The sequence below is a fragment of the Megalops cyprinoides genome, chromosome 14, assembly GCF_013368585.1.
Source record: "Megalops cyprinoides isolate fMegCyp1 chromosome 14, fMegCyp1.pri, whole genome shotgun sequence".
NCBI classification, from domain to species: Eukaryota; Metazoa; Chordata; class Actinopteri; order Elopiformes; family Megalopidae; genus Megalops; species Megalops cyprinoides.
The window spans coordinates 18,853,373-18,879,971 of record NC_050596.1 but is presented as its reverse complement, the minus strand read 5'-3'; the positions used below and the strand labels follow the sequence as shown (position 1 = coordinate 18,879,971).

The 26,599-nt window shown below is 45.2% G+C and overlaps 1 protein-coding gene across 1 annotated transcript; it reads left to right on the top strand.

Moving 5' to 3' along the window:
- Positions 1–3,633: 3,633 nt before the first annotated feature.
- LOC118788980 (serine/threonine kinase 11 interacting protein) lies at positions 3,634–25,781 on the top strand. The gene is made up of 26 exons (XM_036545222.1): positions 3,634–3,743; positions 4,792–4,859; positions 5,169–5,371; positions 6,173–6,247; positions 6,714–6,809; positions 7,197–7,306; positions 7,439–7,508; positions 7,891–8,020; positions 9,393–9,496; positions 9,861–9,950; positions 10,703–10,744; positions 10,895–11,065; positions 11,287–11,368; positions 11,737–12,159; positions 12,512–12,720; positions 12,905–13,012; positions 13,654–13,849; positions 15,398–15,555; positions 16,150–16,423; positions 17,591–17,703; positions 18,545–18,642; positions 19,383–19,561; positions 22,739–22,823; positions 23,411–23,496; positions 24,361–24,587; positions 24,912–25,781. The coding sequence occupies exons 1-26, from the start codon at positions 3,739–3,741 to the stop codon at positions 25,050–25,052; spliced, it is 3,543 nt and encodes a 1,180-aa protein (XP_036401115.1). The 5' UTR covers positions 3,634–3,738; the 3' UTR covers positions 25,053–25,781.
- Positions 25,782–26,599: the final 818 nt, after the last annotated feature.

Below are 26,599 nucleotides of genomic sequence, written 5' to 3'. Positions count from 1 at the left end.
CTTTTCAGTTCTGCTGTAGACTCCTGATGGTCCTTCTCCAGCTTCTCCTTCTCTGCTCTGAGAATCTGCAGCACATATATAGGATTTTCTGGTCAATAAGAGATTATTTACTTTGTATATGGAGTTCAAAAATAGTGGTTTTACAGTGTCAGTGAATATGCTGAAACCAATCTCTAACATATGCTCACGTTGTTCTCTGCTTTCAGAGACTCTGTGTCCTGAGTGAGTGTCTTCATCAGTTCCTTGAGCTCATCTTTGTGGTTTTCATCCCTCAATTCAAGCTGGCACTTGTTCTCTGCTTTGAGATCCTCCATCCTTGTCTTCATATCGAAAATCATTTGTTTCTACAACATTGATAATAGCAAACAGGAAATGGAACTTGGCATGCATAGAAAGATGAGATACATTACACACAAATCCAGTGAATGAATGAAAATACTATAAAATATTCCACTTTCACATTTGTTACATTCCTGTGGTAGAATTTTTAATATGGAGGATATGCATATCGCTCATGACCCTTTGATATAGCCTTTATAGCCACATTAATCAATCAGACATAATTTTGACTTATTGCTAGTTTGCTTATTGATGTCATTAATCAAATGTTTCATGGACTGGAATGTATAGTGATTATGCAGGAATCCATCATTCACTGTGTGAATCTATGGGAAAAGACCTGCTTCCCAAGTGTGTCTTGCACTGACCCACCTTCTCCTTGATGGTTTTGTCCCTCTGGCTAATCTCTCTGCTCAGCCTCAGATTGTCCCTCTCCAGGGACTTAACCACACCCTGCAGCTTCTGAAGGTCCTCCTGCAGTTTTTCTGTCTCCCTGTTCTTGGAGACAATCTCCTTCTGTAGGCTGGTAGCCTACAAAGAGAAGGTACAGAAATGCAAATAGGTAACGAAAAAGTAATTTAAACAAAAACTAATTTCCTTTGAACAAAGACTGTGGTGAGCTGGAATCCAAAACATTCTTCAGCAATTGTAAATGGACATTCCCATGTTTGTCCTGAACAGCCCACCAATATTCAAATCATACCTACTGGTTTAGAAATCACTCAGAAAAGCACAAAGAGATTGTTGTGTCACACAGTGATGACAGAGGGAGCTATTTACCTCTCTCTTCATAACAACAGCCTTGTTCTTCAACTGCAGGATTGTCATCTTCTCCTCCCTGAGCATCTTTTCATGCTCAATGCAGATGCCACTTGACTTTCCACCTTCAACCTGGGTGGAAACGTCCTTAGTGGGAACAGAGCTGTCCTTTACTTGTCCCACTGAATCCAGTGGGTCATTTTCCTCATTACCCTCAGCACCAGTGGTGAGGTTGAGTGCAGCATCTACAAAGAAATTGGAATCCGACCTTTCAAAGCCATGCAACATGACCTCATTAACAACAGGACTAGATTTTCCAGGCAGTGGGAACTGTCCTTGAAAGCCCTTCAGCATCAGCAAGGTTTATATTTCATTATAACCGAGTTAGATTTGTAAACTAAAAAAAAAAAAAAAAACAAAGTTAATAATTACGACATAAGTCAGAATTTACGGTATGAATTCTCTTGATAGTGGAATCTCACCAGGTGTCTTACCTAACTAGCTCCACTGGTTTCACATTTTGAAATGGAAACGGTATTCTTGCACCAAGGCTAGTTTTCTGCAGGAAAGAGCCTTTAGAGCCTTTCCACATGCTCTAAAATATTGCACTTTTGAAAAAAAAACGCTTGGCGTGCATTTTCAGCGTCTGAAAGACAATTACCAATTTTTTTTCGGTGGGGAAGACCCTCGAATTGCTGCTACTCAAAAATAGCGCCATGTGCTCTGAGCTATCACTGAAGAACTGTAAGCCTTTACCTAAAAAGTAGCCCTAAGAGTCTGTTATCAACGCCCAGTTAAAGATAATGGGAACAATAGCATATGCCTTTATCTTGAGAGAGAAAAAATAGCAAAAATGAGCTATCTATAAAGCAAATGTATGCCTTAACGTGAATCGCCAGCCCACCTGCGAAGTTGGTATGCTAACTTCGTAAGAAGCAGGACACGTAACGTTAGCTGCCCTCGTCTAGCCCGTTACGCGCTAGTCGGCTACTGTTTACTTGATGAATGTCAGTTGAATATTCTTCCAGAATGAAAATAGACATATGTGTTCGTTAATGTGCTTTCTACCGATCGCTCACGAGCATCTTCGCTTGTAACTTTGGTGTTCTTATTCTGATAACCTTTGACAGGCCTTCTAGAACAATATCATTCCACACTTTAGTCATAAAAGCTCGCAGTTTTCCAATAATAATATATTGACGTTCTGACAGTTCACATACTTTGGAGTCCAAGAAGCCCAAGGCCTCCTGTTGACGAGTCTGCATTTGAGGAATGTTTGTCACTACACAATATCCATGTAGGTTATGGAGTTATGCATGGTTTATACCTGAGTCCTCTTCAGCATCTTTAACGCAGCTGAAGCATGAGAAGAGTGCTCTAAGACCTTTCCTTTTCTTGCTCTTGCGCTTGGGCGCTTTTGCTCCGACCATTTCCAGAGTGACCTCTGAATTACTCCCAGTACAGCTCATGGTTGTTGAGATTTGAAATAAAAGAATATGAAAATCAACTGTCTACCAAGTTCAATATCAAGTAAAGCGAACCGTTTGACTGAACCGCGCGCCCTGGTTGTTTTTATGCAATATCGGCGAAGACGTCACAAAGGGACAATCAACAGCATTAACCAAACTATAAAATGCCCTAAAAATCTCTGTATTTATAGCTCTGTGTGTAAGATTGAAGCATTTTGTGATATTTACTGTATTTACACGTTTTAAGAAAATTGGCTTTGGCCCTTTAGATACATTTAAGTCGAATCATACAATATATTTCACTGTATTTATATATTTAAAAACATGAATAAGAGGCTCCACTGCACAGTGGCGGGGCCAGACAAATTTTATAGGGGTGGCCAGGCTGAGACCATTACTCACATTGGGGTGGTACAGAAACTGATGTCTCGTTAATTTCTTTTCCTGCATCGCATATTGCTGTAGGCCGAATAGTCAACTTTTTATTTTATTATTATTATTTATTATTATTATTTTGCTCACTCTTATCATTTGCTTATGCAGGCAACAGTGACTGCCATGTAGAAGTACACCATGAGGACTCATATATAATAAGCTTTTTATATAACCGTCAATTGATTTAAAAAAAAAAATCTTGTTTTTTAATTGGTGGTAAAGCTCATAAGATAATTACAATTTAAATTACGTAAGATAATTACACGCAAGACGCTTATGTCAAACAAACTTACGAAAGTTGTATTCTGCGGTTGCTGTGATTAAAGGCAAACTGATTCACAAATTCATCTAAGTTAAGGGACTTGGCTCGTCTAGACTCCACACTCAAAACGCCCAGGTTGCTCAATCTCTCATCGCCCATGGTTGATCTCAAGTAAATTTTAATGAGATTGAGTACTGAAAAGCTCCTTTCACATGCAGCTGTACCCTACTCACAGGTATGGTGACCGCTATTTTACACAATCTAAAGAGTCAACTTTGAAGGCAATGGTCCACGCCATTGAATGAACTTCACGGCCACCGTAGAAGGGAATGCCCATGTGACTTAATGTGCTCGATGAAATGTCAACATCCGAGGAGGCGAAAGTATTGGGGAGTACAAGAGGAAAGTAGCCTAGAAGAGTGCTATGAAAGTCTAGCATCTCCCGCTCTCTTTTAAACTGTTACACAAAGCCTGATGAGGTATGTGACTAGATCAGTGTTTACTACAAAGGAATTACCCTGATAATAAACTAGCTCGCTGAATTAGCCAGCTAGTAAACTAGCTAGCTAGATAACTCATTGGTTTGCAAGGGAGGTAAATGCTGGATTATTAGCTAACTTGTCTAGCGAGTTGTCATACTCGTTAGCCATGTGATGTGACTGAATGGCTATAGTTTGGTCGCCCTTCCATATGGCTACTGCAAGCTGTAGCTAACATTAGCTTGCAGGACTAGCTAGCTAGCTGGCTAGATCTGACAATCTACGTGTCATACATGTAGTCTATTCAGATTTCATTTTAGCTAGCTAGAGTTACCAAAATCTGTCTGGCGAGGTTCGATATCATGCATTAATTTGTAGTCAGTAACATCGGATTTATATTTGTATCACAAAAAGCGACAATAACCTAGCAAAATGTTCGTTCGGTTATACAATGAACATGAAATGTTTCAGGTATTGTCAGATAGGATAACGACTTAGCCAGCACTTTAAATAATTGCTAGATACCTCTATGGGATTTTGAGCACTGCAAATTTGTCTCATTGCTATTTATGGTAGCCTTCAAATGAAGCTGTATGCATTCTAGTTACTCTTGTTAAAGCGGGGTGTGCAACAACTGAGGAGATTAGGTATGCAAAGTGGTAGGTAGAAACTGTCTCAGCCACTCGTTTTTTCCTGCCTGTTGAATTAAACCACTGCTCTCACTGTTGTGGGAGACATCGGAATGACTTTGACCAAAGTGACTTGCACACAGAGTTTCTGTTGCAACGGCATGCTTCACAGAGTACCGTGCAGTACCTCTCGATCTTGGAGAGGTGTTTTAAATTGAGCCATTCTAGACTGTGCTCTGTCATTGACTGTGTTTGGCTGCAGCTAACGTCTTGGAGCACCAGTGAAAGTTGAAATTGATGACCTGACTTGAAAATATTGTCAGTCCAAAAGAGGCAGACTTTAGTTTAGTGATGTTATGTGATTTCTGTCCTTGATGGGCAAAATTTAATACTGACTTCTGTTGATTTCTCTTTTGCAGGATGTCTGTACCCTCTTGTGGTCAGTCCAACCTGGTGCAGAGCCTGGCTGCATTGCTGAGAAACAATGGTATTTTTACTATCAATTAACTCATTTGCACTGGACTGAGCTTTCCCTTGTCCACAGTGATGTGGCCCTGTGACTGCTCACCCCTGAATCACTCAGCAAATTTCAGGTCCTGTCAGGCAGTGATTGGATGTCATGAGACAGATGAGCTCAGTCCTCTAAGATGCAAAAATATCTAGTTTCAGTTCTTCCTGTGACACAAAACAGACCTTCACACTTGAGTCTGAGGATGCAGCTGTTTAGAGTCTCACTGTCAGCTCTGAGATGCCATCCACACAGTCTGATGTGCAGCTTCTTGTCTCTGTGGCAAAGGCGACTCTGTTCTGGATGGTACCAGCACCTTGACTCTGCGGGCCGGCTGCCTTCAACACCTGACCCGCCTCTTCCAGCAGTACATTCACTCCCGTGCCCATCAGCATGGCTTCCTGGCCCTGCCCTCGCACCCGGCAGACACACCCTCCATGCTTCAAGTACAGTTCCTCTTCGACATGCTGCAGAAGACCATTTCACTGAAGGTACTGCTATCTGTGCCATCTGTGCACCTGCACATCCGCCTCTGCTGCCGCCTAGTGTTGAGTCAGCAGAACTTCAGTCAACAATGGCAACACTGAGGGAGGAAAATACTTTTATGCTTGAATTCAGCCAGCCCGGAACTAGCTAAGAAATAGCTGAAACACATTTCCAGCCCTAGTCTTTTTACCTCCTGTAAGCGATACTGCAGTGTGCTGGGATTTGTGGTAAACCCAGTGGTGTTTGACCACCCACTACATGCTTACCAAGTTCCTCTGGATGATAGAGTCAAATGAATAAATGTAAATGTCTTCTTGCAAAGAGAGAAACTGGTTAATGTCTGATGTCAAGTTATTCAGTACTGAAACTGTCTGAGTTACTCTATCCAAACAAAACACAGTCAATAATACCAAACCCCATATCTTCAGTCAGTTCTGGAAGAGCTTTCATTTAAAAATGTTGTTCTAATAGAGGGGACAGCACAGTATTCTAAAAGTCTTGGAAAATTAAGTGAAATTAAAATTTAAAAATTTGACAGCTTCTATCCTACCAGTTTGTAGCTGTCAAGCCTTCTGAGCAGGGTTCGTGTTTGGGTATTGGAGGGAGCCTAGTATAGGCTTGTGTTGTTGTCTTGTTAATGTGCGATGATCTTTTATGCCTTAACTTTTAGATCTGTATGTTGTATTATACTGAGCTGGTGATATCAGGAGGTCTGAAATGTTGGCTCTGTTATGCTGGATGAGATACCTCTAGGTGGTGCTGTTCTTTCCTTATTTTCTCCTCTGTCTCCTGATTTTTCCCGCCAGCTCATAAATCCCTCAGGCTCCAGACTCCAGTCAGTTGTGAAGATCTTCCCCTTCAAATCACTCAGATACTTGGAGGTATAATCAAAGAAAGTGTAAAGTTTTAAAAGTTTTGTAATTGGATTATTATGTTGTGGTAGTTACCACATAACACATGCTTTCTTAAAACATGTCTTTAAATGTAGTCAGCTTTGTCCTTACTCCTCAAATGTGCAAATGCAAGGCCACATTTTCCTTGTTACAATGTCTTCTGCCAGAAATTTGTAAAAGGGGAAAAAGTGTGTTTTCTGTCATCCTAGTTTCATGTAATTGGAGTTTAGTTCTGCGCGTGTGTAGGGTTAGGTTAGGGTTGCATCTGACTCTTTATGTGGCTTTTTGCTTGTGATGTACTCTGCCTCACTTGTAAGCCGCTTTGGATAAAAAGGTCTGCGAAATAAATAAATGTAAATGTAATGTAAATGTATGTTTCTATTAGTCACTATACCTGAGTAAGTGTTCTGCAGTACCCGAGGCCCTTTGTTTTTTATTTGTCTCTGTGCCTCAGCTGAAGCGTATTCCCCCTCACTGCCTGGAAGGCCTGCGGGCTGTCTACTCCCAGCTCCAGGTGTTCATCTGCTCCAAAAGCGTCAGCTCTCTGGAGGTACGCCATAGCCCTCAGGAATACAGTCCCTTCGTTGACGTTTTTCTGCCAGCTTCAAATTGAGTTGTCATTTTTTATAGCTCCACTACAAGCGCCTGTGGTTCTCAAAGGTTGTGGCTTCAGTCTTGGCTGTTTACAATTAGAACAGATAGATTTCTGTAAAAAATCATTTTTGACCAAAGCCGCGGTACTGTGGTCATTGTTTTCTGCTGATTTAGGTTTCCGAGTACGTTTCAGTTGATCCATGTATACGATATTAAATTTAACTTTGATTTGTGTGTGTTTGTGTGTTTGTTTTGGGCACATGTATGTGTCTATATGTGTGCATGTGCATTCATCCTGTGTGTATATTTTTGTCCATGCGTGTTCTGTATGTGTGTCTGACAGGAGCTCCTGTCTCTGTGCGGGGGGGACCTCAGCTCAGCTCTAACCTGGCTGGAACTGCACACCCTCAACTTCAGCTACAACTCCATCACCTGCCTGGATGACTCTCTGGGGCGCGGCACCCCCCCCCCCCCCCCCCATGTACCAAACTGTGCTGCAGACAGTTTTTAGCGGTGATGGTGCGTGCACATCTGTTCAGACAGCCCTGTTAGCATATGCTGTCTCTGTTTCTGCTCTTAACAGAGGTTACTGAACGTGCTGAGGTCCCTGGACCTGAGCCATAACAAAATCCAGGACTGTGGCGAGTTTCTGCTGGTAGGTAGGACTGCGGGCAGTCAGCCTCCATCTCTCCATGAAGCTGTCTCTCTGCCTCATATCAGTTACCACAAGCAATGGCGGTGCCCCATTCCCTCTCTTACCCTGCTTCCCTCAGGATTGATTTGAAAATCATTTCAAAACAGACAGGATGCTCTTGTATTGCTGGAGCCTGGGTGGTCAACATCTGTCACATCATATAAGTCACGTACCTTTACACATTTTGGCTCCTGACAGATGATAGTGGTCTGTCTTTTCTCAGAGCTGAAGGAGTAATCAGAGGTCAAAGAACAGTGGTTAGTTCCTGTCAGGCCTGTTGCAGTCAAAGCAGTTGAAATCAATTTTTCAGACATATGACTGTCCCTCCCCCCTCTCCCTGCAGCCGCTCAGCGACCTGCAGCACTTGAACTTGGGCTACAACTTCCTGCAAAGGGTTCCACTTCTGGGAATGAGCTGCAGAGCCAAACTGGTCAAACTGGTTCTCAGGAATAACGAGCTGGAGACCATTAACGGTGAGATCATAGAAGAGGTGGAGGCTGCTCACAATAAATCCATAGATCAGCAGCAGACTGTTCATGATAAGGCTCTAGATGAGCCAGAAATGAATGGGAGGCTATTTCTGCAAAAGCTAACACTCATGGACTCTCTCTCTGTTGGCAGTCTGATCCTAAGATCCACAGGAAACCGAGGTTATATTCCTGGTGTCTCCTGGGTTTATGATGTAATGCACTCTCATTGCCAGAAGAGCGACTGATATCTGATGCTCCACAGTCCCACTGTTTCCCTTTGAATTTTTCAACATGCCACTGTGTTTATTGGAAGCTGCCTAGAGTTGGGGATGGAGCTGTTAGTCATCCTGCCAGTGCTGAGATGTGAGCCCAGATTTATTCTGGGCAGTAGAACCTTACTGAACCTGTAAGAGGCATACCCAATAGATTACATCATACATATGCAACCGTGTGTGTTTTTTTGTGCGCACACAGACAGACCCACAAAAATAGGCAGGCAATATATTGGGCAATATATTAGGCAATATATTGCCTAAATTGTCTTTCCAAAAAGAGACAAGAAAATAGCAGGGAGACTTCAATGACTCCAGGTGAATGAAATAACTCAGCAGTGATTTTATTAATGTGAACAAGACCCTTGTGACTGCTAAATAACCAGCTTTGTATGTGTAAAATGAAAGTTCTGTGTGATGGTCACTGGAACAGGTCAGGGATGTTGAGATGGAATAAGTTACAGGTGATGGGACAGAACAGGTTTGCTCTGTAATGTATTGTGTGGTGTAATGTAGCTGTAGTATTGCATGGTGCTGTCAGTGGTAGGAGGTGATCAGATGGGATTTACTCTGAGTGGTCTTTGCTCTGCTTCAGGCGGGGATGGGCTGATTTGCAGGAGGCTCGTGGCATTTCTCCAAAGTACTTCGAGGTTCAAGGCTAGTGAGTCACCAGCGCTCACACTGGCCTATATGGTTGAATGGAGTTATTTTGCAGTTGTATCCAAATCCTTCTGTCCAATTTACTCTTCTTGAAATGTTGCACCTAGTCAGCTAGATTGTTTAAATTCAAGAGTGAGCGGACATCAGATTGTATTTAATTTGAATATCACCTACGCAGTGGCTAGCTGGATACCAAGTAAGGCGATTGTAATGAAAGTAAGCTTCTAGTGGGTTCATCGCAATGTTATGTGTCGCCTTTTGTGTGTGGATGAATGAGCAAGCTATACCCACCCACAGAGAATCTGAATAGGTGTAGATCTGTGTGTGATGTAAGGTTGTGTCAGAAATGTTGCAGTCAAGGTTTACATTTTTGGAATTATAAACTGGCCTTTATTTCTGCTGGTGTGTGTGTTAATGTAATGTGTATGTGTGTGTTCCTGTAGGAGTGGAGCACCTGTGCTCTCTGCAGCACCTGGACCTGGCCTATAACCTGCTGATGGAACACTCCCAGCTGTCCCCGCTGTTACTGCTGCACAACCTCAATACGGTGAGACCAGTACTCCCAACAGCACCCTCTTGTGGCCAGCCCCCAGGTACCTGCATGCATTTCTGCAGCTGTCAAGGAAACTGCAGGAATTCATGCAGATGCTAAACTAACCTTCAGTATGTCTTATTCTCACTGTTTTGCCATCTCAAGCAATTTCCTTTTGCGAATTTACAATTAGTGGCAACACTTTAATGTAACTAAATCTGCCTTTTGGGTCACTTGAGTCAGATTCCACGCTTGTTGATTAACAGTACAAGATGATAAGCTTTACCAGTCTCTATTTTTGTGGACTGCAGTGAATTTAGTCATTCCTGTTTCTTGGGGATGACCTTAATCCCAGTGTCTGTCTGTCTGTCTGTCTCAGCTCACCCTGGAGGGAAACCCGCTCTACTTCCACAAGACCCACCGTCTCTGCACTGTGCGACACCTCTCCCCGAAGGCAGCCTTCCTCAGAGTGAGTGTGCCTGCCCCTGGGTGTTACTGTGTGTGGGGCATTAGCTGATAAATGGGGGTGATATAATCAGTTGTTGCTGAGTTTTGGGGGTGGCCTTTGACTGTAAGTATACAGAGGGTGGCAGTGTAGCATAGTGGGTCAGGGCTTGTAACCAAATGATTGCTGGTTCCATTTCCTGCTGGAACACTGCTATACCCTTGTGCAAGGTACTTTACCCGGATTTGCCTTAGTAAAATATCCAGCTGTATGAGTGGATAAAATGTAAAAAGTATAACCTATGTGAGTCGCTCTGGATAAGAGCCTCTGCTAAATGCCTGTAAAGTAATGTAATGTAATGTATACCCTGCTCTATTAACTGAGGAATGCTCTAATGCCTGAGTGTAGGGTATTTGCTGGTGATTGTGAGCATGTATTAATTGGGTGGCTCTTACCGTAAGGTCTGTGGTCAGGGACTACAGACTAGTAGAGTCTGCAGTGGTGTTTCTGCCAGTGCTGGTGCTGCAGACAGGTTAGGATGTCTCCTGGTCTGGAACTGCAGACAGGAAATAGATCAGATGACTGGGCACCTGGGCTCAACCTGTGTGAATATGTGAATATACAGCGTTTAAGTGAGCATATCGGTGTGTTAGAGCTGGAACGCATGATTAATTCCTGCAGTCATATGGTGTCTAATCCTCATGGCTGGAGCACCACAGGTCATTAGTGTAACGTTTCTGTATGTAACACATTCCCTTTTCCTCTGAACCTTCCAGCTGAAACTGGACGGCTGCCAGCTGTCATCGTCTGAGCTAGCAGTGAGTGCTCCTTTTCATCTGGGTTTCCCTCGAAAAGCACATTCCGTTGCGCTACAGTTAGAGGATTCTCTCTTATCTGGGAGTTTTGCATGCCCTCTGTAATTAATCCTTCTGAGACTCCTTACTGAAGGGCGGGGTTGCCTTTCGTAGATCTTGCCGAGGCCCGGGCAGCTGATTGGCCACACGGCGTCTGCTGTAGCCCCAGCTGCCGTGGCAACGGAGCGGGGGCCCCAGGATGTGTCCAGTGGGGCAGGGGAGATGAGTGACAGCCTGTCTCTGAGTGAGCCGGCCGTGACGCGGCTTCACAGGAAGAAATCCAGGGTAAGGTCACTCCCCGGTCTCATTATGAATCTCAGATAGGTGTCATGATATAGTTTAAATGTGATCTGTGAGACTCTTTAGATGAGTAAAAAGTGAGAAGACCAATAGCTTTCATTTGATTTTGCTATCAGACCGTGTTTTAAGGAATATGTACCATATTCCCATAGTCTTTGGATGTATCTGCTGGGCTCTGCAGAGATTAAGTGATGTGTTTCTTTCAGAATAAGGTGAGAGTAAGGAGAGCCAGCATCTCTGAGCCTAGTGACACGGATCATGATCTCAGGAATCAGCCCGCTTTACAGGGTGAGTCCTAACTAAAATATATGGCTGTCTAATACAGTATTTCACACAGTTCCTGGTTGTTCATGTGTGCACTCTGTTGTGAGTGTTGATATTTCTGTTTGTGCGTGTGTGCGTGGATACCTGTCTTGTAGGTGATTGCGAGTGTGATTGTATGGAACATGAGTGAGTGTGTATGTGTGTGGCTGTGCAGATACATGTGTATTTGGTTGCGAATGTGAATCTGGTTTTGTCTAGTTGTGTGTGCATGTGTGTGAGTCTTGTTGTGAGTGTTTGCAAGTGAGTTTGTGTGTGTGCACGCGTGTATGTGTATTCTTGTGCTCCTGTTTGCGTGTGCATGTGTGGTTTCAGTGTTTCCGTCTCTTGTGCAGACATCGTCCTCCGTCATCAGAAGGAGATTGAGAGGATGGAGAGTTTCCGTGACCAGCTGGGTGAGGACTGGCTGCGCTACCAACACCACCTGGAGGTGGCGCCGGTAACCGTGGAGAAGACAGACCACACGAGCGCCGTGAATGGCCGCTGTTCCCCTGCCCCTCCCCCGATCGCGGGCCCACCCTGCACTGTCTCGCAGCCGCCCCAGCTTGATAACAACACCGCACCCCTGCTCACCTCTGAGCCCAAAGTGGAGGCGTCAGAACCCGAGGCGGAGCCCGAGACGGAGTCCACCCTGCAGTGGCCTGGCCACAGTGCCGAGAACACAGAGTCCACCCTGGACACCAGCCTGGGGGAGCTGCAGGCTCAAGGGAGCAGCGGGACCCTTCCTCAAGAGGAGGAGGAGGAGGAAGACTTGGGAGGTGAGGTCACACCGCGCTGTCTCAGGCTTATGCCTGCTGAGCATGACAGAGTACTGAGATCTGTGGGGGTGAGAGATGCTGGGCGTGTTAGGGTGGGGGGTAGGGGGGGTTGGATGGTGTTGAGGCATGAGATGATGTACAGGGAGTTAAATGATGTGTCAGAGTATAAAACTGTGGGGATGTAAAATGGTGTGGGGAGGTTGTGAGATGGCATGGTTTTAGGAACATGTGGGGTTATGAGATGGCAGTGTTTAAAAGTGCTGGTGGGCATAAAACACTGTGTGGGGTTGTGATATGCTGTGGAGTTGTACTTTGGTATGGTGCTGTAAGGTTGGCGGTGTCTCTCCCTCAGTGGACATGTGCCTGCCCCTGCTGGTGGGTGTGCTGTCGGAGGCAGAGGAGGAGCAGGGCGTGAGGAAGGCCCCGTGCCCGCGGTTCCTCCGGGTGAAGCCGGGCCTCGCCCTGGAGGTGGACATGCAGAGCGGCCGTGTGCTGGCCAGGCTAGAGCTGGACAGCCTGCAAAGGGTCACCACCTCTGAGGCCACATGGACAGAGAAGCAGGTGCTGGAGTCTGTTTTATAAAAAAAAAAAAAAAAAAAAGAAGTGGAATAAAACCTGCTGAAGGTGGGCGTGGAGCTAGGCTGTAGCTGTGACTTTAAATCTCACAGGTCTGTCTCTGTCTCTTTCTTTCTCTCTCTCTCTCTCTCTCTCTCTCTCTCTCTCTCTCCTTCCCTCTCTCTCTCAGGAGGAGAGGTGTGTCCCAGCCCTGGAGCTGCACTTCAGTTACATCAGCCGCACCCGGCGCAGGCGATGCTACGCCATGCTGGATGACGACCCCCAGCAGGCCCTGCAGGTGAGGAGGGGGTTACCTGGAAACACCCAGCCACTCACCCTGAAAAATATCCATTCACTCACCTAGAAACAGAAAAACCAACTCAGAGACACCTAAATACCGAATCACTCCACCTCAAAACCAAAATGCCGTATAACCCACTTAGAAACTTCCAGCTGCTCACCCAGTGACACACAAACAAATGGTCCTCACACACTCCACTCACTCACCTGGATAAACTGAGATGCTGTCCATGTAACATCCATGCACCCAACCAGAAATGCCCAACCAGTTACTCACCCAAACACGCACACTCACCTCCCCAGGAATATCCAGTCACTGAAACCCATTCAAACCCAGGAACACTCAGCCTTTCTCCTTAACAGAAGTGAGCCCACTCTAATGTAGAGGCTTTTGTGGAGTTTCCTCCAGGGACGCATGTCACTGCCAGTCACTTTAGAAGGCACAGTGTAGTAAAGAAAGCAGAAGACTTGAAATAAACACCTGTACAAGCACAGGGTCATGTCCTCAGAAGGGTCCCATCAGCACAGGGATGTGTCCATACCTCTTCACACAGACCATTATCATTTCCTTGGCTTGTTTGTGTGGATGAGCAGACCTGAAGCTAGAATGTTGTGTTTATTCTCGTGTGACCCCCCCAGGCCCTGGTGGATGTTCTGTCTCGGGTGGCAGAGGAGAACGAGAGCAGGAACTCCGAAGGCCGGCCGCAGGGCGTGCGTCTGCAGTGCCTGAAGTGTCGCGCCGAGTTTTACCAGCAGGGGGAGCCAGGGCCCCTGAGGCAGATACCTGGAGAGGGCATGGATGGGGAGGAGGAGTACAGCGGTCAGGACGCTGCTGGTGAGCAGGATCTCTGTTTGTTCTACTTAAATTTACTAGTTCTGTGGATTTTGAATTCGTCTGGATCCGGCTTTGTTTGCAGTTTCAGTGACAGCCAGCAGAGAGCAGTATTGGACTCAGCGGAACACGTCTCTGCCACAGATGAGTGATTGACTCATTTGAAGTTTAGTTGAGATCGGATTGCTTTATTGTCCTTTCATGAAGATATTCTTTCCACGGATGTTAAAGAGAGCAGATAAGAGTGCATGTGGGAACACAGATTTGTGATGCCACAGTACTGAAAGGTCAATAAGATAAAGTAAGCAAGCCAACATGTTCACATCAAAGAAGAAAGACTGCTTGTGTGTTTTATCAGGAGTGTTTATGGAAGCAGGGATCAAACCTTTTCTTATATACTTACTCTTACTTGATATTTTCTTGCCATGCAGGCAGCATTCTGTTTAAACAAGAGGCCTTTTTTCCAAACATTGCTTTCGAGGACATTCCTCATCAGAGGCAGTAACACCTGCTTTAACTCATGTAGCCTGGAGGTGAAACTCAGACATTGTGACTGATGATTTCTGTAGCAGCCTGTGATATTTTAAAGAGTTTGTTTTGATTAGAAACAGACAGAACAGAAAAATAGCGCTTTTGCCACACAAAGCAGCATCTCTGTGACACAACTGACAGCAACAACAGAGTCATTCATGCAGGCTGATTCTTGGCTGACTCCAGTCGAACCCAACCCTTCGCTGTTATGTTTTCAAGACCAAATCCTACGGGTGACTTGTTTTAAATCCTCAAATTTGTGTGATTGCAATCCGTGCTGAGGTGCCAAGCATGCTCTGAACAGACATGCTGTATAATGTTCTTTGACTCTTTGCAGTGCATTAAGGTGGATTATCTCTGACATGATTCATACATAATTGCGCCTCTTGGAAGGCGTCTGATCCTGAACTGAGAACTGCCACGTGCGAGTCTTTAACTTGTGTACCTGGGGGCAGTGAGTCAGTATGATTACAAGGGCTTACAGTGGTGACTTTGTCACAGATATCCCTTGGAGAGCCAACACACAAAAAGCCCTCAGTGATCCCCCTTTGTGATCACCTGCAGGTTGCAAAGAACACTTTCACATGTAGTCATCTGTAGAGACCACTGATTACTTTGATTGTTTAGGTTTGCAGAATATTCAAACATGTTTAAACTTGTGTGGGATCACAACATATTTGTTCAGCTGGTGCAGTGGTTTTCATTTAAATCCTCCAACTGAGCACAATCTGTTCCAGCCACACCCACCGCCCCAACCCAGCACCTTCACTGAGGGTGTTTGTTTTGACTTCATAACAGCATGACAAACCCAGAAGGAGGAAAAAGATGTTAATGATTCTCATATTTGTGTTCACGTTTGTTAATGCTTCTGACATTCGTAAGACAGCAACAACCAGGAATCTATCCCCTAAGGTCATACACACCTCTCATTAGGACTGTCCTGTGTGCGAATTTTGTGTCGTGAGTGCCACCCCTTGTTTCCGGTCCTGGGTGCCAATGTCTTTTACTCTGTCCTGGTAGGGAACATGCTTATCTGCCCGGAGTGTAGCAGCGATCATGTGGTTCAGCTGCCTGGCCAATCATATCCTTCCACCAGTACGCCTGTGCAGTGCTCCTCTGAGGATGAGGGGGGTCGACGCTTTGCTTTCAACGACACGGACACTCCTATGCGTCTCAAGGTGAAACTCAAGGCCTTTCACAAGTGCACTTTTGAGCACTACTGCCCGTATTCAATGCCAGCTGTGTCATCTCCTGATGATGACCAGGAGCCCGTTCTAACAAAAAATCGGCGGTTTCTGCCGGGGAGATGGTAGATCAAGTGGGCCTTTGTCTTGCAGCTTAATAGAGACTGCTGCTGGCCAGTCTGGGTAGCGGTGTAAGAGAGCACAACTTTCGGAGGATAACCTGTTAGTCCCACTGCTTAAGGTAGTCTCACTGCCTAAGATGAGACAAGAGAGCTTTATTGGCATTGTTCAGGACAACGAAATTACAGAGTTGTAAGGCATTGTAGCTGTGAGGCATTTGTGCAATAATATTTGGCATTCCAAAGCTGGGGAAAAAATTGGGGAAAAATCATCGGTCTTTCTAAATTTAAAAAAATGAAATAAAAACCTAAAAAATTAAGGATTTCATTGCACACACACATTTGCAGAGCTTTGGCATTAATGACAATGTATGTGAATAAAAAGTGTCACTGACGTTTTGAACATATGCTTAATTTAGTGCACTTAACAGATGCAGTTTAACACGCAGAGCCCTCTCTGTGCCTATAGGACCCTGCAGTGGGAGGAGCTTCCTTGACAAGCGGCAGCCCCACCTACATGGGCGAGGCCACAGCGCTGGAGCAGACAGGCACCTTCCTCACGGCCAAGAGCGGCATCTTCTACATCGGGGACGGGGACAGCTTGGCCGACGGGAACCTGTCCCAGGCGGTCAGCTTCCACACCCCCGACGGCCCCAGCAGGGAGGAGCTGTCCACAAGCCACAGCTACAGCGCCCCCCAGCCCCCCGGCGCCCCCTTGCGATACATGGAGGGCTCCAGCCCTGGTGCGTTCTGGGGGGGAAAAATGAATTCAAGGGCTAGGGGTTGAGGTTTTGGGAGGGGAGTGTAAACTAAATAACCCACATGTTCCTCAGTCCCCAGAGGACATTAGAGCATTCACTGAATTGAAAAGGAGTATTGCGGTAAGTGGAGAGAGAGAACACAGGCCCTTTTCTCTCCTCATTATGGCAAGGGCTGAAAGTGAATGTAACCCACCCAAAACCACACTGTTTAGGAAAGTTATCGGACAGCATCAACAGAAAATGAATTCCTATAATAGACCCCTTTGTTATAAGGCTTGCTCCCTCATGCAGGAGCTCTGTAATAAAGTGAATTAACTCAACCATGGCAAAGCATGGAGACTCCCCTCTTCAGATGATGTAAGCTCATTATCTGGCTAATTTTGACCTCCTCCATAGTGAGGAAAGGTTATAGAAGACAGAGAGTACTAAAGTAACTAGTTTTCTGTAGCTATAGCTGGGATTATTTTTGCCATGTACGATGTTGAAATTGATTTAGGTGGGAGGGAAATGAGAAAGGCTTGCGTAGACAATTTTTCTGACCTAACGAACATTGATTTAACATGGTGCTTATGTCTTTCAAAATAACACAATTTTGCATATCGACAAAACAAAGAAAAAACAATGTAATTCAGTAATGGGGAGGCATGGTCCATTGCCACACTCAGTTCTGCTCTCAACTTCAATGATCCATCTAGGGGAAAAACACAAAACTCGTTGTCTTAGAGATATAACGTTATGTGTCCTCTCATGTGCTACCAAATCCGCTCAAGGATTCCAGAAAGGGAAGTTGGGGAGGCTGTCAAAATAAGGACAGAATTATCAGATATGTCACACATCACTTGTTCTGTCTGGTCTGACTAGGTAATATTTAATGACCGTAGTAGATGGGTAGAAATGTCCCTGCATTAAGAGGGTCTCTGAGGGTCAGCTTTGTTTGGCTACACGACAGATCTGATTGACTGATATCTTGCTCACCTTTCCACTGAGACTACAGGTAGCTGTTGCCTTAGGGTACTGTTATGTAATGCCTCCTGGTGTTAACTCTTGTTTGGTATGCACATTGATGCTTTGTGGGCTCAGTGAGTGGTCCTGTGTTCCTTGTGTGGTTGCAGGTGCTATGCCCTTAACCTCTGTCCTTACTCCTTTCAGCCCAATTCAACCTACTCACAGAGGACTTTGAGGCAGTGGACCATCGGCTCAAGCTCTTCCTGGACATGGAGGTGTTCGAGAACAACTCTGAGGAGCTTCACTGCTTCCTCAAGGCAAGGATAATGATAACCGTAACCATAACGGGACCGTACATCCTTTCAGCTGGCGTGGGGGGTCATATGTTAGTGTTCCAGGTCCTGACTGGTGACTGGAGGTTATCAGTCAGTGCCACGCTCTCATTTCTCGTTGGGAATCTGCTGTGTAAGCAGCAGGAAGCAGGCCCTGTAGACCGTGGAGGAGTCTGGGCAGGGTAGACTAAAAGCTGCAGCAGATTTGTAGTCCTTTGCTGGATTTGGTGTATGCTGAGCTTAACTGCGTTGCTCGGCTGTTCATGGTCCCTTTGAACCTGGTCCAACTTCACATTTGCTGTATAGTATTTTTGTTATGTTTTGTTATCTGCCCCACTCTTTCCTGTGTCTCTCCTGCTCTCCCATGCATCCGTTCAGTGTTCATCACAACATGTTGGATATTGCTCCTGTTTGGTTTGTCGTGTGTGTTTGTATATATTGCACTCATGTGCCAACCCCCAATGGACGTGTGCATTCTGTGTGTGTGCTCTGCCCTCTCTCCTCACACGTGTGCCCTGTGTTTCTGCTCGTGTGTGCTGTGTCTCTCTTCGTACGTATGTTGTGTGTGTGTCCCTCCTCACGCGTGTGCTCCGGGTGCGTCTTCTCTCTCCTCTGTCTCTTCTCACACATTCACGTATTAACACTTCGCTTAACACTTCAGCACTGGGTAGCATTGGATTTTTTGTTCAAATGTTGTATGACATTTTCCTCACCTGCCGTTGTTCCTCTAGCCTTGTGTGCGCTTAGGTGCATTGCTGCGCATGGATGAGTGCTTGCTATGCGGTTACTTTAAATATAAGCGTGTTGTACACCCTTTGCTTCTCAGATGTCCGCAGTGAAGTTCGGGGACCCTGCGGAGTTCCCATCCCTCCTGGTGGTGTCAGACCAGTCCTTCTACATCCTGGAGATTACCATGGAAATGCAGTGAGTCGTGAACTCTGTACACCACAAATGGCCCCTGCTTTCTGCTCTGCTTTTATCAAGCAGGAAACAGAAAAACGTTCCTGCAGTCGTTGTTTCGAAGGGGGAGTGTCGAAAACTGGCAGTTTGGGGACCTGTCGGCGTTTTAAAGTTTGTCTCCTAATACCCTCCTGTCTCGCTGCAGTTGTGCAGGTCACTTGCGTCTGAATTATCTGTCTTGTTTCAAGACTGTGAACCATGTCAGTTCATTTCTGCTGTGTTCAGTTAAGTTCATTTATGTGTAATATTGTCAGAATATGTTCATGAATTTGGTTAAGGCTTTAGGTATTGTTATTCAAAAAGCATTCAGAATAAAGCTTGCAGCTACAAGGTGAACTCTGTTTGGTAATGGCATCGTTACGCATCTGTACACCAACCAGCCTGCGATGCCCAATGACTTGTTGTTTGGAGTTATGCCCACAGTGTGATTACCGTTCTCTCCATTTGTAATTTCACCACCATATCAGGATCTGCCTGATAGAGGGCCATGTGGAGAAGGATATCATATCTTAACTGAACAGATGTGTTTAGTATGTGGCTGTTTTGTGCTTGAAGGGTGTCAGTTAAAAACCAGATTTTTCCATTAACATTACGTGAACTCATTTCCAGCAGAAACAGATTTGGGTGAATTGTGATCTTCATCATCCTCAGGATTACTCTGAAAGTCTCTCTGTCTCTGTCTCTCTCTCTTTTTGTCCTGGTAGAGGGCAGCCGTCTGATTGGTTGCTAAAGAGGGAGAGCCATCGAATCTCTGAGCTGTGTTACTTGGAGGTAGGCCTGGGGTCCCAGAGCATCCACATGGAATTCCAGGATGGGGGCGCTGCCTACACCCTGCTCGTACGGGACAGCGCCCGCTGCAAGCACTTCTTTGGGCTCCTCACGGGTAAGCACAAGCCTTCATGTGTGTCCCAGGGCAGAGAGCCACCACCCTGCCCCGCTATATGGCGAGAAGAAGAATATGACGAGATATTTCCAATATGACGAGAAGCTTTTGATAATCAACACCGATTCCCCACATCTGACTTGAAAGGGGAGGCTAAACTGTATCAAAGTGATTGGACTGGCTATTAAAGCCTGTGTGCACAGAGTTCATTGATTGCAGTCGTATGGTTAGCAATAGGGATGGGTCTGTCTTGGTGTAGCATTTAGATTGTTCTGGAAACGGGTAAGTGTGAAGATAGCTCTGGGCCATGATTTCCTGGTAGCTGTTTCTCCATCCCCATATATATGGGTCTCAGGTGAACAAAGTGGTCTGGACTTCAGACAGGCAGATTACCATGCTGCTGTGCAGTGTATTGGGAGGGACCATCCCACTGTGTCTGCTCCTTATAGGGAGAACAGACGGTACAGTCAGTACAGACAGCAGCCAAGCACACCCACTGTGCTGTACAGGCATGGGGCTGCCTGCATAATCAGTTGCTGCAGCCACATCTGTTCTAAAGATTTGTACTGAATTTTTTTTTTCAGACTTCAGATGTCTGGGTATTTCTTTTAAAGACGAGATTTTATAGTGGCGGTAGATGACGCCACTCTGCTTTTCCGGTAACGTGGCGGTCCCGATGCTGTGCAGCGGGATGAGAACATGGTGTTCCACATCGTTCCAGTCACGAACGTGGAAAACGCTTTATCTCAGGAGCTGATCTGCTTCACCAGGTCTCCAGTCGCGACAGATCAGCCAGAGGTTTCTCCGGGGTGCGCCTCTGACGTGTTGCGACGGTATTCGCAGCAGTGGGAGGGCGGGGTGAGGCCTGAGATAAGACGGCAGAGGGGGGCATATAGCGTGACACAGGACTTGGTGCCGGATATGTTTATCAGCAGTGAGACGTGGCTGTGTCCCACATGCAGTGATACAGCATTTTAATGAGTCATTATGTGTGATTCAGTTTGTGTTTGGGTTGTGCAGCTTGCCCGTTCATGTTGGGTGAATGTAATGTTTACATTCTTTTAAAAGACACTGCAAATTTCAGGTACAAAATATTGAATTCATGTTATGTACACCATGAGGAACAGAGGCTGATGTTGACTGATAAAGTTTCTCCAGCTACCTAAAATGTTGACGTGAGAAAGCCGTGAACCTAAATCCTGGCCAATCTCTGAAACATGAGATCCTGGAACACAAGATCCTTACGTTTAAATCCTTGGAAACTAAAATTCTTATATTTAAGATCCTGGAATGCAATATCCTACAAAAATAATTTTGTTATATAAGGGGGGAAAAAAAAAGTCCTTTGACGGTCTTTATGAATTCCACATCCACATTGTTCAGAAGGAATGGGTATTTTTAGAAGGGTTCCAAACACATTGGAAGGTTTTAATGTGCCTGAGTCAATTTTAAATCATTTCACAAGTTTTTGTTTGCCTTGCGGAGCCATTAAACATGTCAGACTGGCTCTATGCAGGGTGTATATTACAGACAGAACAGGACTTTTACTTTCCAAATGGAACTGTGCGAGCTCAAAGGAATGAAATGCGAACTGTTCATTAAAACGTGTTTACCAAGGTCTGCTTTGTGATGTAACAGCTGTTATAATATTTGACTCTGGCAAAAACCAGTGGATAATTTTACCATTGCAGAGGCATTTTTAGACTACCCTGGCTTTACACGATACGTAACAGATGTTGCCCAATGCACAGTATATACAGGCTACAGTCACTGTATATACTGGGACAAAGGGGTATGGCTTTAAACTAACTGGAAAATGCTGCTGCTTACTTTGAATAGACCGGGGCAGAGCTGGTGCTGCTCGCTGTGGATTAAAGTAAATTGAAACATCCTGTAAAATAAAACACAAAGATGAAGCTGCTTATCCCTTGGTTCATAAGCAGTCAACTGACCCCAGATCAGCACCCAGATACTCTTTGTCTATATTACTGCCTCATTCTTTCATTCACACATCACACCCCATTAACTGTGTCATGCTTAAGTAACTTCACTGATGTATGATCTGTTAATCCATGCCTTGTCAATTTATATTAACCAACACAGAGTAAATTACCATAGAGATAAAATAGGAAAGTTTCAGTTTTGCAGTTAGCAGGTTTCTAGCTGTGGAAAATCTGAGAGCTCTGGCTAGACATTGCATGGAATTTTTATCCAAGTTCCAAATTCCAGATGGGTAACTAGAGACTCCTCACCCCTGTCACATGATTGGGGACTTCAAATACCCTGCCAGAGGAAAGCAGATAAGCAGAGAAAGAGAGAGATCCAGAGACAGGGATGCGTCTTCAACTGTATCGCTAGACCTAGGCTGGCTTGCTAAGCTCAGGTTCTGAACGGTGTTCTAGATTCTTTTTCATTGAGCTGAATGACAGCTATGGACCTCTGCCTAAGCCAGTTTACCTGACTCTAGAGCAAGAGTGGAGAGAGGGGAATCGGTGTCTGCGGCCAGTCACTCTCTCATCAAAGGCACAGCTTGGAAAGATGTACTGTTCCGCGTTTCCACCCCGGACGCTCTCAGCTACCTCTCTCCCACCCCACGCATTATTTTCCAGCTCAGAGTGGGTCAGAGTAGGGGTGTTTGCATCAATGATGAGGGGTAGCCAGTTGGCTGCTATTAACACTGGATTTCTCGTCTCTGTCTGAACTCTCAGGATGCAGTGCAGTGGTGTTCCTCCATTCAGTATTTTAAATATTGCAAGGTTAAGGTTTACATAAAGGGTAGATTAGTGGCTTCTGTCTGCATAGTTTGCTGTTGGAGGACATTATGGAAAGTCATCCAGGTGGCTGAGTAAGTAAGCCAATGGCCTACCCTGCAGATAATGGAATGAAAGATATTAATTCTGCAGAGCATTTTTCCTTCCTTCATACCTATTCTTGAGTCAGCGCTTCCACAGTGCATCACTGTGATATATTACAGCAGATCTCTGAAACGTATGTGAGTCACTTTGTGGTGAACATCATCCAGTGGAGTCGGGACAAAAGTATGACTCCTTTTCTGTACTAGCAAGGGAAGGAGTCATACTTACCTGAGGACCTTAGTTTGAAATATATTTGTGGTGTTTCATACAGCTTTGACCGCTGTATTCTGTACCACGCTGACACACGTGTCCCTTCTCTCAGGAATCGTGCGAGAACTGGCTCACAAGTCCAACAGTAAACTCAAGTCGATCTCCACCACCCGGCTGAACCCACAGCACCACCTCTGGTAGGTAGAGCACCTTCCCAGCAGATTCCTCCCGCCATCCCTGCCTGACTACAAACCTCAGGTCTCAGCCAAATTGCACACTGATGCATCCAGGGTGTTACTAAACCCTCTCTTATTCAAGCAGCTATTGAGTCTGGTAAATATATACAGGTGTAGGCAGACAACAGGTAATAATCTGTGGTAACTATATACAGGGTGTATACAGAGAACAGAAGGTAAGCTTTGGTAAATTTATACAGGGTGTATACAGAGAACAGAAGGTAAGCTTTGGTAAATTTATACAGGGTGTATACAGAGAACAGAAGGTAAGCTTTGGTAAATTTATACAGGGTGTATACAGAGAACAGAAGGTAAGCTTTGGTAAATTTATACAGGTGTATACAAAGAACAGAAGGTAAGCTTTGGTAAATTTATACAGGGTGTATACAGAGAACAGAAGGTAAGCTTTGGTAAATTTATACAGGTGTATACAAAGAACAGAAGGTAAGCTTTGGTGTGTGTATACACAGAGCAGAAGGTAAGTTAGGCTGAATGTGTGGAGCTGTGTGAGTAGAACAGAAGGTGAGCCCTACCCTGTTTGCCCCCAGGCCGCTGCTGTGTGAGACGACCCGGGTGGACGGTGCTGAGGACTGCCAGCCCCAGTTCTTCTATCTCCTGGCGTTCACACAACAAGGTACAGCTGTTTCTGCATACCTGCGTGCCTGAGAGACCAGAGGCATTTTAACTTGTCTCCTCTCGGCTTAATTACTGATGAAAGGCAGAGGAAAGAGGTCCAGTTCTATATGAACAGCAGCCAGGAAAAACATATCTTCTCATTCTCAACAACGTGATATGAGCCCATTCAACAATGGAGAGGTGTATGAGGGAAAACTGGAATGGCAACAGGGTCCAGTCAGATGAGCTCCAGATTCTAAGATTTTTTTTTTTTAATAAGACACAAAATTAAAGCTAACTTTGTAAATGTACAATGATTTCATACGTGTTTCCTGGCTGCAGATTGCTTTCATTTGAGTCCTATTGCAAACAGTCAGTAATGAGGCCCCCGAGTCAGTCAGCTGGGAAGCTCACCCTCCTCATTCCTGAGATAATTGAAGATGGACACAGGCCGGGTTCTGCTGTGTCAGAGAGATGAGGGTCTGACTCTGAACACCTGCTTCAAAGCTGTGTTTACAGTTTCCAGTCTAACACAAGCCTTTTTCTGCTTCTCCACCAAATGTCAACAAACTCCTTAAAGCCCATTCCTGAAGTGCTGAAAGGGGGGCCTCTGTGTGAGCTTAACCAATGAGGACAGTTACAGGCCCGTGCATCTCATCCCACAGGGTGTTTGAGCAACTATTCCAAACAACTGCACTAAAGGTGAAAGCAGTAGTCAGGTGACACTGGCCAAAGCCATGTTTGGAGTCATGAATAGCTACCATTTAAGGTCCCTTGTGTCTTTGACACAACTGAAACGCAGTGCTGTCACCTCTGTTGATAAGATAGAAAGTGTCAGGAAGGTTCTGGAAAAGGAGTCTTTTTTTTCCTGCTTTTCTACCAGGTGACAGCTTGAGCCCGGTGACAGTGCTGGCCACTCAAGAAACGCTGTATCTGCTCAATGAGGATCACCAATGGTGTAAGAGCTTGCCCGACCCAATGCCTAATGAGGACGAGCCAACCAGTGGTGGGAGGGTCACAGTTCAGGAGACGCAACCAATCAGCTGTGTGAGCTCGGTCCATCTGTTTGCGAGTGACCCTTGCCGAGTGAACATCAACGTTTATGATGAGGTAAGATACAGGAACGCTTTAGAGGGTGGTTAAACTCTTAGATGGAATCTTTAGAATGTAATCCAACTCATTCAGATGAAGGCTTTTGAATGTTAAACTCAGTCATGGTGAGCTGAAGGAAAGAGGGGTTTTCAAAATGCACAGAATTGGCTGTTTAATAAGTATTTATGTAACTGTAGCCTCATCTACAAACACGTCTTCACTGATCTTACTGAAAAGATATAAGTATCCCCAGAGATGTTCAGAGGAGAGGAACCCATATCCCCCAGAAAATCCACTCCTTATACACTCAGAGTGGCTGTGAGCTCTGTTTGGGTTTTTCAGATGGAGAAAGAGGAGAAGACGTGGGCGCTGCGGTCCGAGAGCGCGGAGCTGGTGCAGGCCCTGGTGGACTGGGTCAGAACCCAGTGGGAGGCCATGTTCGGGGTCAAGCTGATGACCTGCCTTCAGGAGATGGGGTCCTGAGCACCTCCCTGCCCACGCTCCCCAGGACACCTGTGCATTTGTGTCCAGCATGGTCTCAGCTGAACCAGTAAACGGGGAGCCCTTGTGCACAGCGCCCAACCATCACTGTTGATCAGATTCTGAAGTCCTCAGACTCTCAGTTTCTCTCAGAGCCTCACCTTTGTCTGTCATTTACTGTTTTCTTTGTTTTTCCACCTGTGCTGATGCACCTTGATTCAGGCCAGGTCAGACACAGTGTGGTGGGTTTGATGGCCAGTGAGAGGGAGGGGTTGAAATGCAATGGGGGGGGGGGGATTTTCCAGCAGTAGTACACTTGCATTCAGTGTCCAGGAGCAGTGAAATACTGAGACTTTTCCTCATTTCCAAAATGATAAGGAAGCAGGAGCAGTGTCTGTAACCTCTTCTGTAACATCAGAGACAGGGTTTGTATTTCATTGATTAAAACTGGTAGCTGTTATAGTTTATGAAAGGGAAACTCGAGATGAACAAACTAACTGCTTGGCAGGATGAATCTGTTGTTTCAGTCAGCCTTATGAAGACCATCCGCTTGGTTCGTTAAATGTCCTACAAAATGTTTTGGGTGTCATTTGCAAATACTTTCTTTCTGCTTGAAAGTGTTTTCAGGGTCCTTTTTGGATGTTTGTTAGATGACGCTTGTGTTGATGGTTATTCAATAATGGTATCTTTTAAGAATGCACAGAATACCAAGGAGTTGCAAAGCACTTTCAAAAATGTGAATGTGAGCACAGATGAACTCTTAAATGTATAAGAAATTTGTTTGTATAAAATGTCTATATAAATTGTTCTTTGTTAATTTGTGTGTGAAGGGATTTTTTTTTTCATTTTGTTACTTTAATAATAAAAACTCCATGCACATATGCAACATGTTGTGACATTTATTTGCTATGCCCATGATAGTGACGTAATAGCTGATAATGCCCCAGTGTTTGGACTTCTCTGCCCGCCATTGTTCCGTCTCAGTTGTTCTCATTCCCAGATGGCGGTGATATCTCCGCACAATCAGTCCCGTATTTTTTTTTCCCCTGGTATCCATATGTTTGGAGTTGTAAATTTTAAACACATCCCAAGTTTGTTTTAGTGGACGTGCAATCCAGTATACTGAAAATGCCTACTATAACGATGCGTAAATGGGCGGTATTTATCCTAGGAAAGTGGGGTGTTGTAGCAAGGTCGTGGGGTCGTTGTGCAGAGACGCGTGTTCTTCCGCATGGAGTTGAGACCGGTGATGTCACCCGGCAATGTGAAAAGACTAGCCCTGACCCACATCGGTGATGGTGTTCTGGGGGAGGGGGGATTCCAGCGCTTCCTGGTAACTGACTGCCTTCAGTCCTGTCACTAATGCACATCCGCATCTTCACGCTCCGGTCAAGCTCGTTTCTGACCCCTCAGTGTGCAATTCAAGCGCGAGTTCTGTTTTGACTGTACAATCGTTCTTCTGTGAAGTGCGTCCTGGGGTTATGATGTGTGCTTTGGAGACCGATTTAGAGCGCGCTGGAGTTTAAATCCAGGCTTGGGTTCAGAGTGAG

What these genes read in the sequence shown, in the direction of transcription:
- LOC118788980 (XM_036545222.1), top strand. An exon ending in CCTGGCGTTCACACAACAAG is followed by an intron (nt 23,497 to 24,360) that starts GTACAGCTGTTT and finishes CTTTTCTACCAG; the next exon opens with GTGACAGCTTGAGCCCGGTG. An exon ending in ACATCAACGTTTATGATGAG is followed by an intron (nt 24,588 to 24,911) that starts GTAAGATACAGG and finishes TGGGTTTTTCAG; the next exon opens with ATGGAGAAAGAGGAGAAGAC.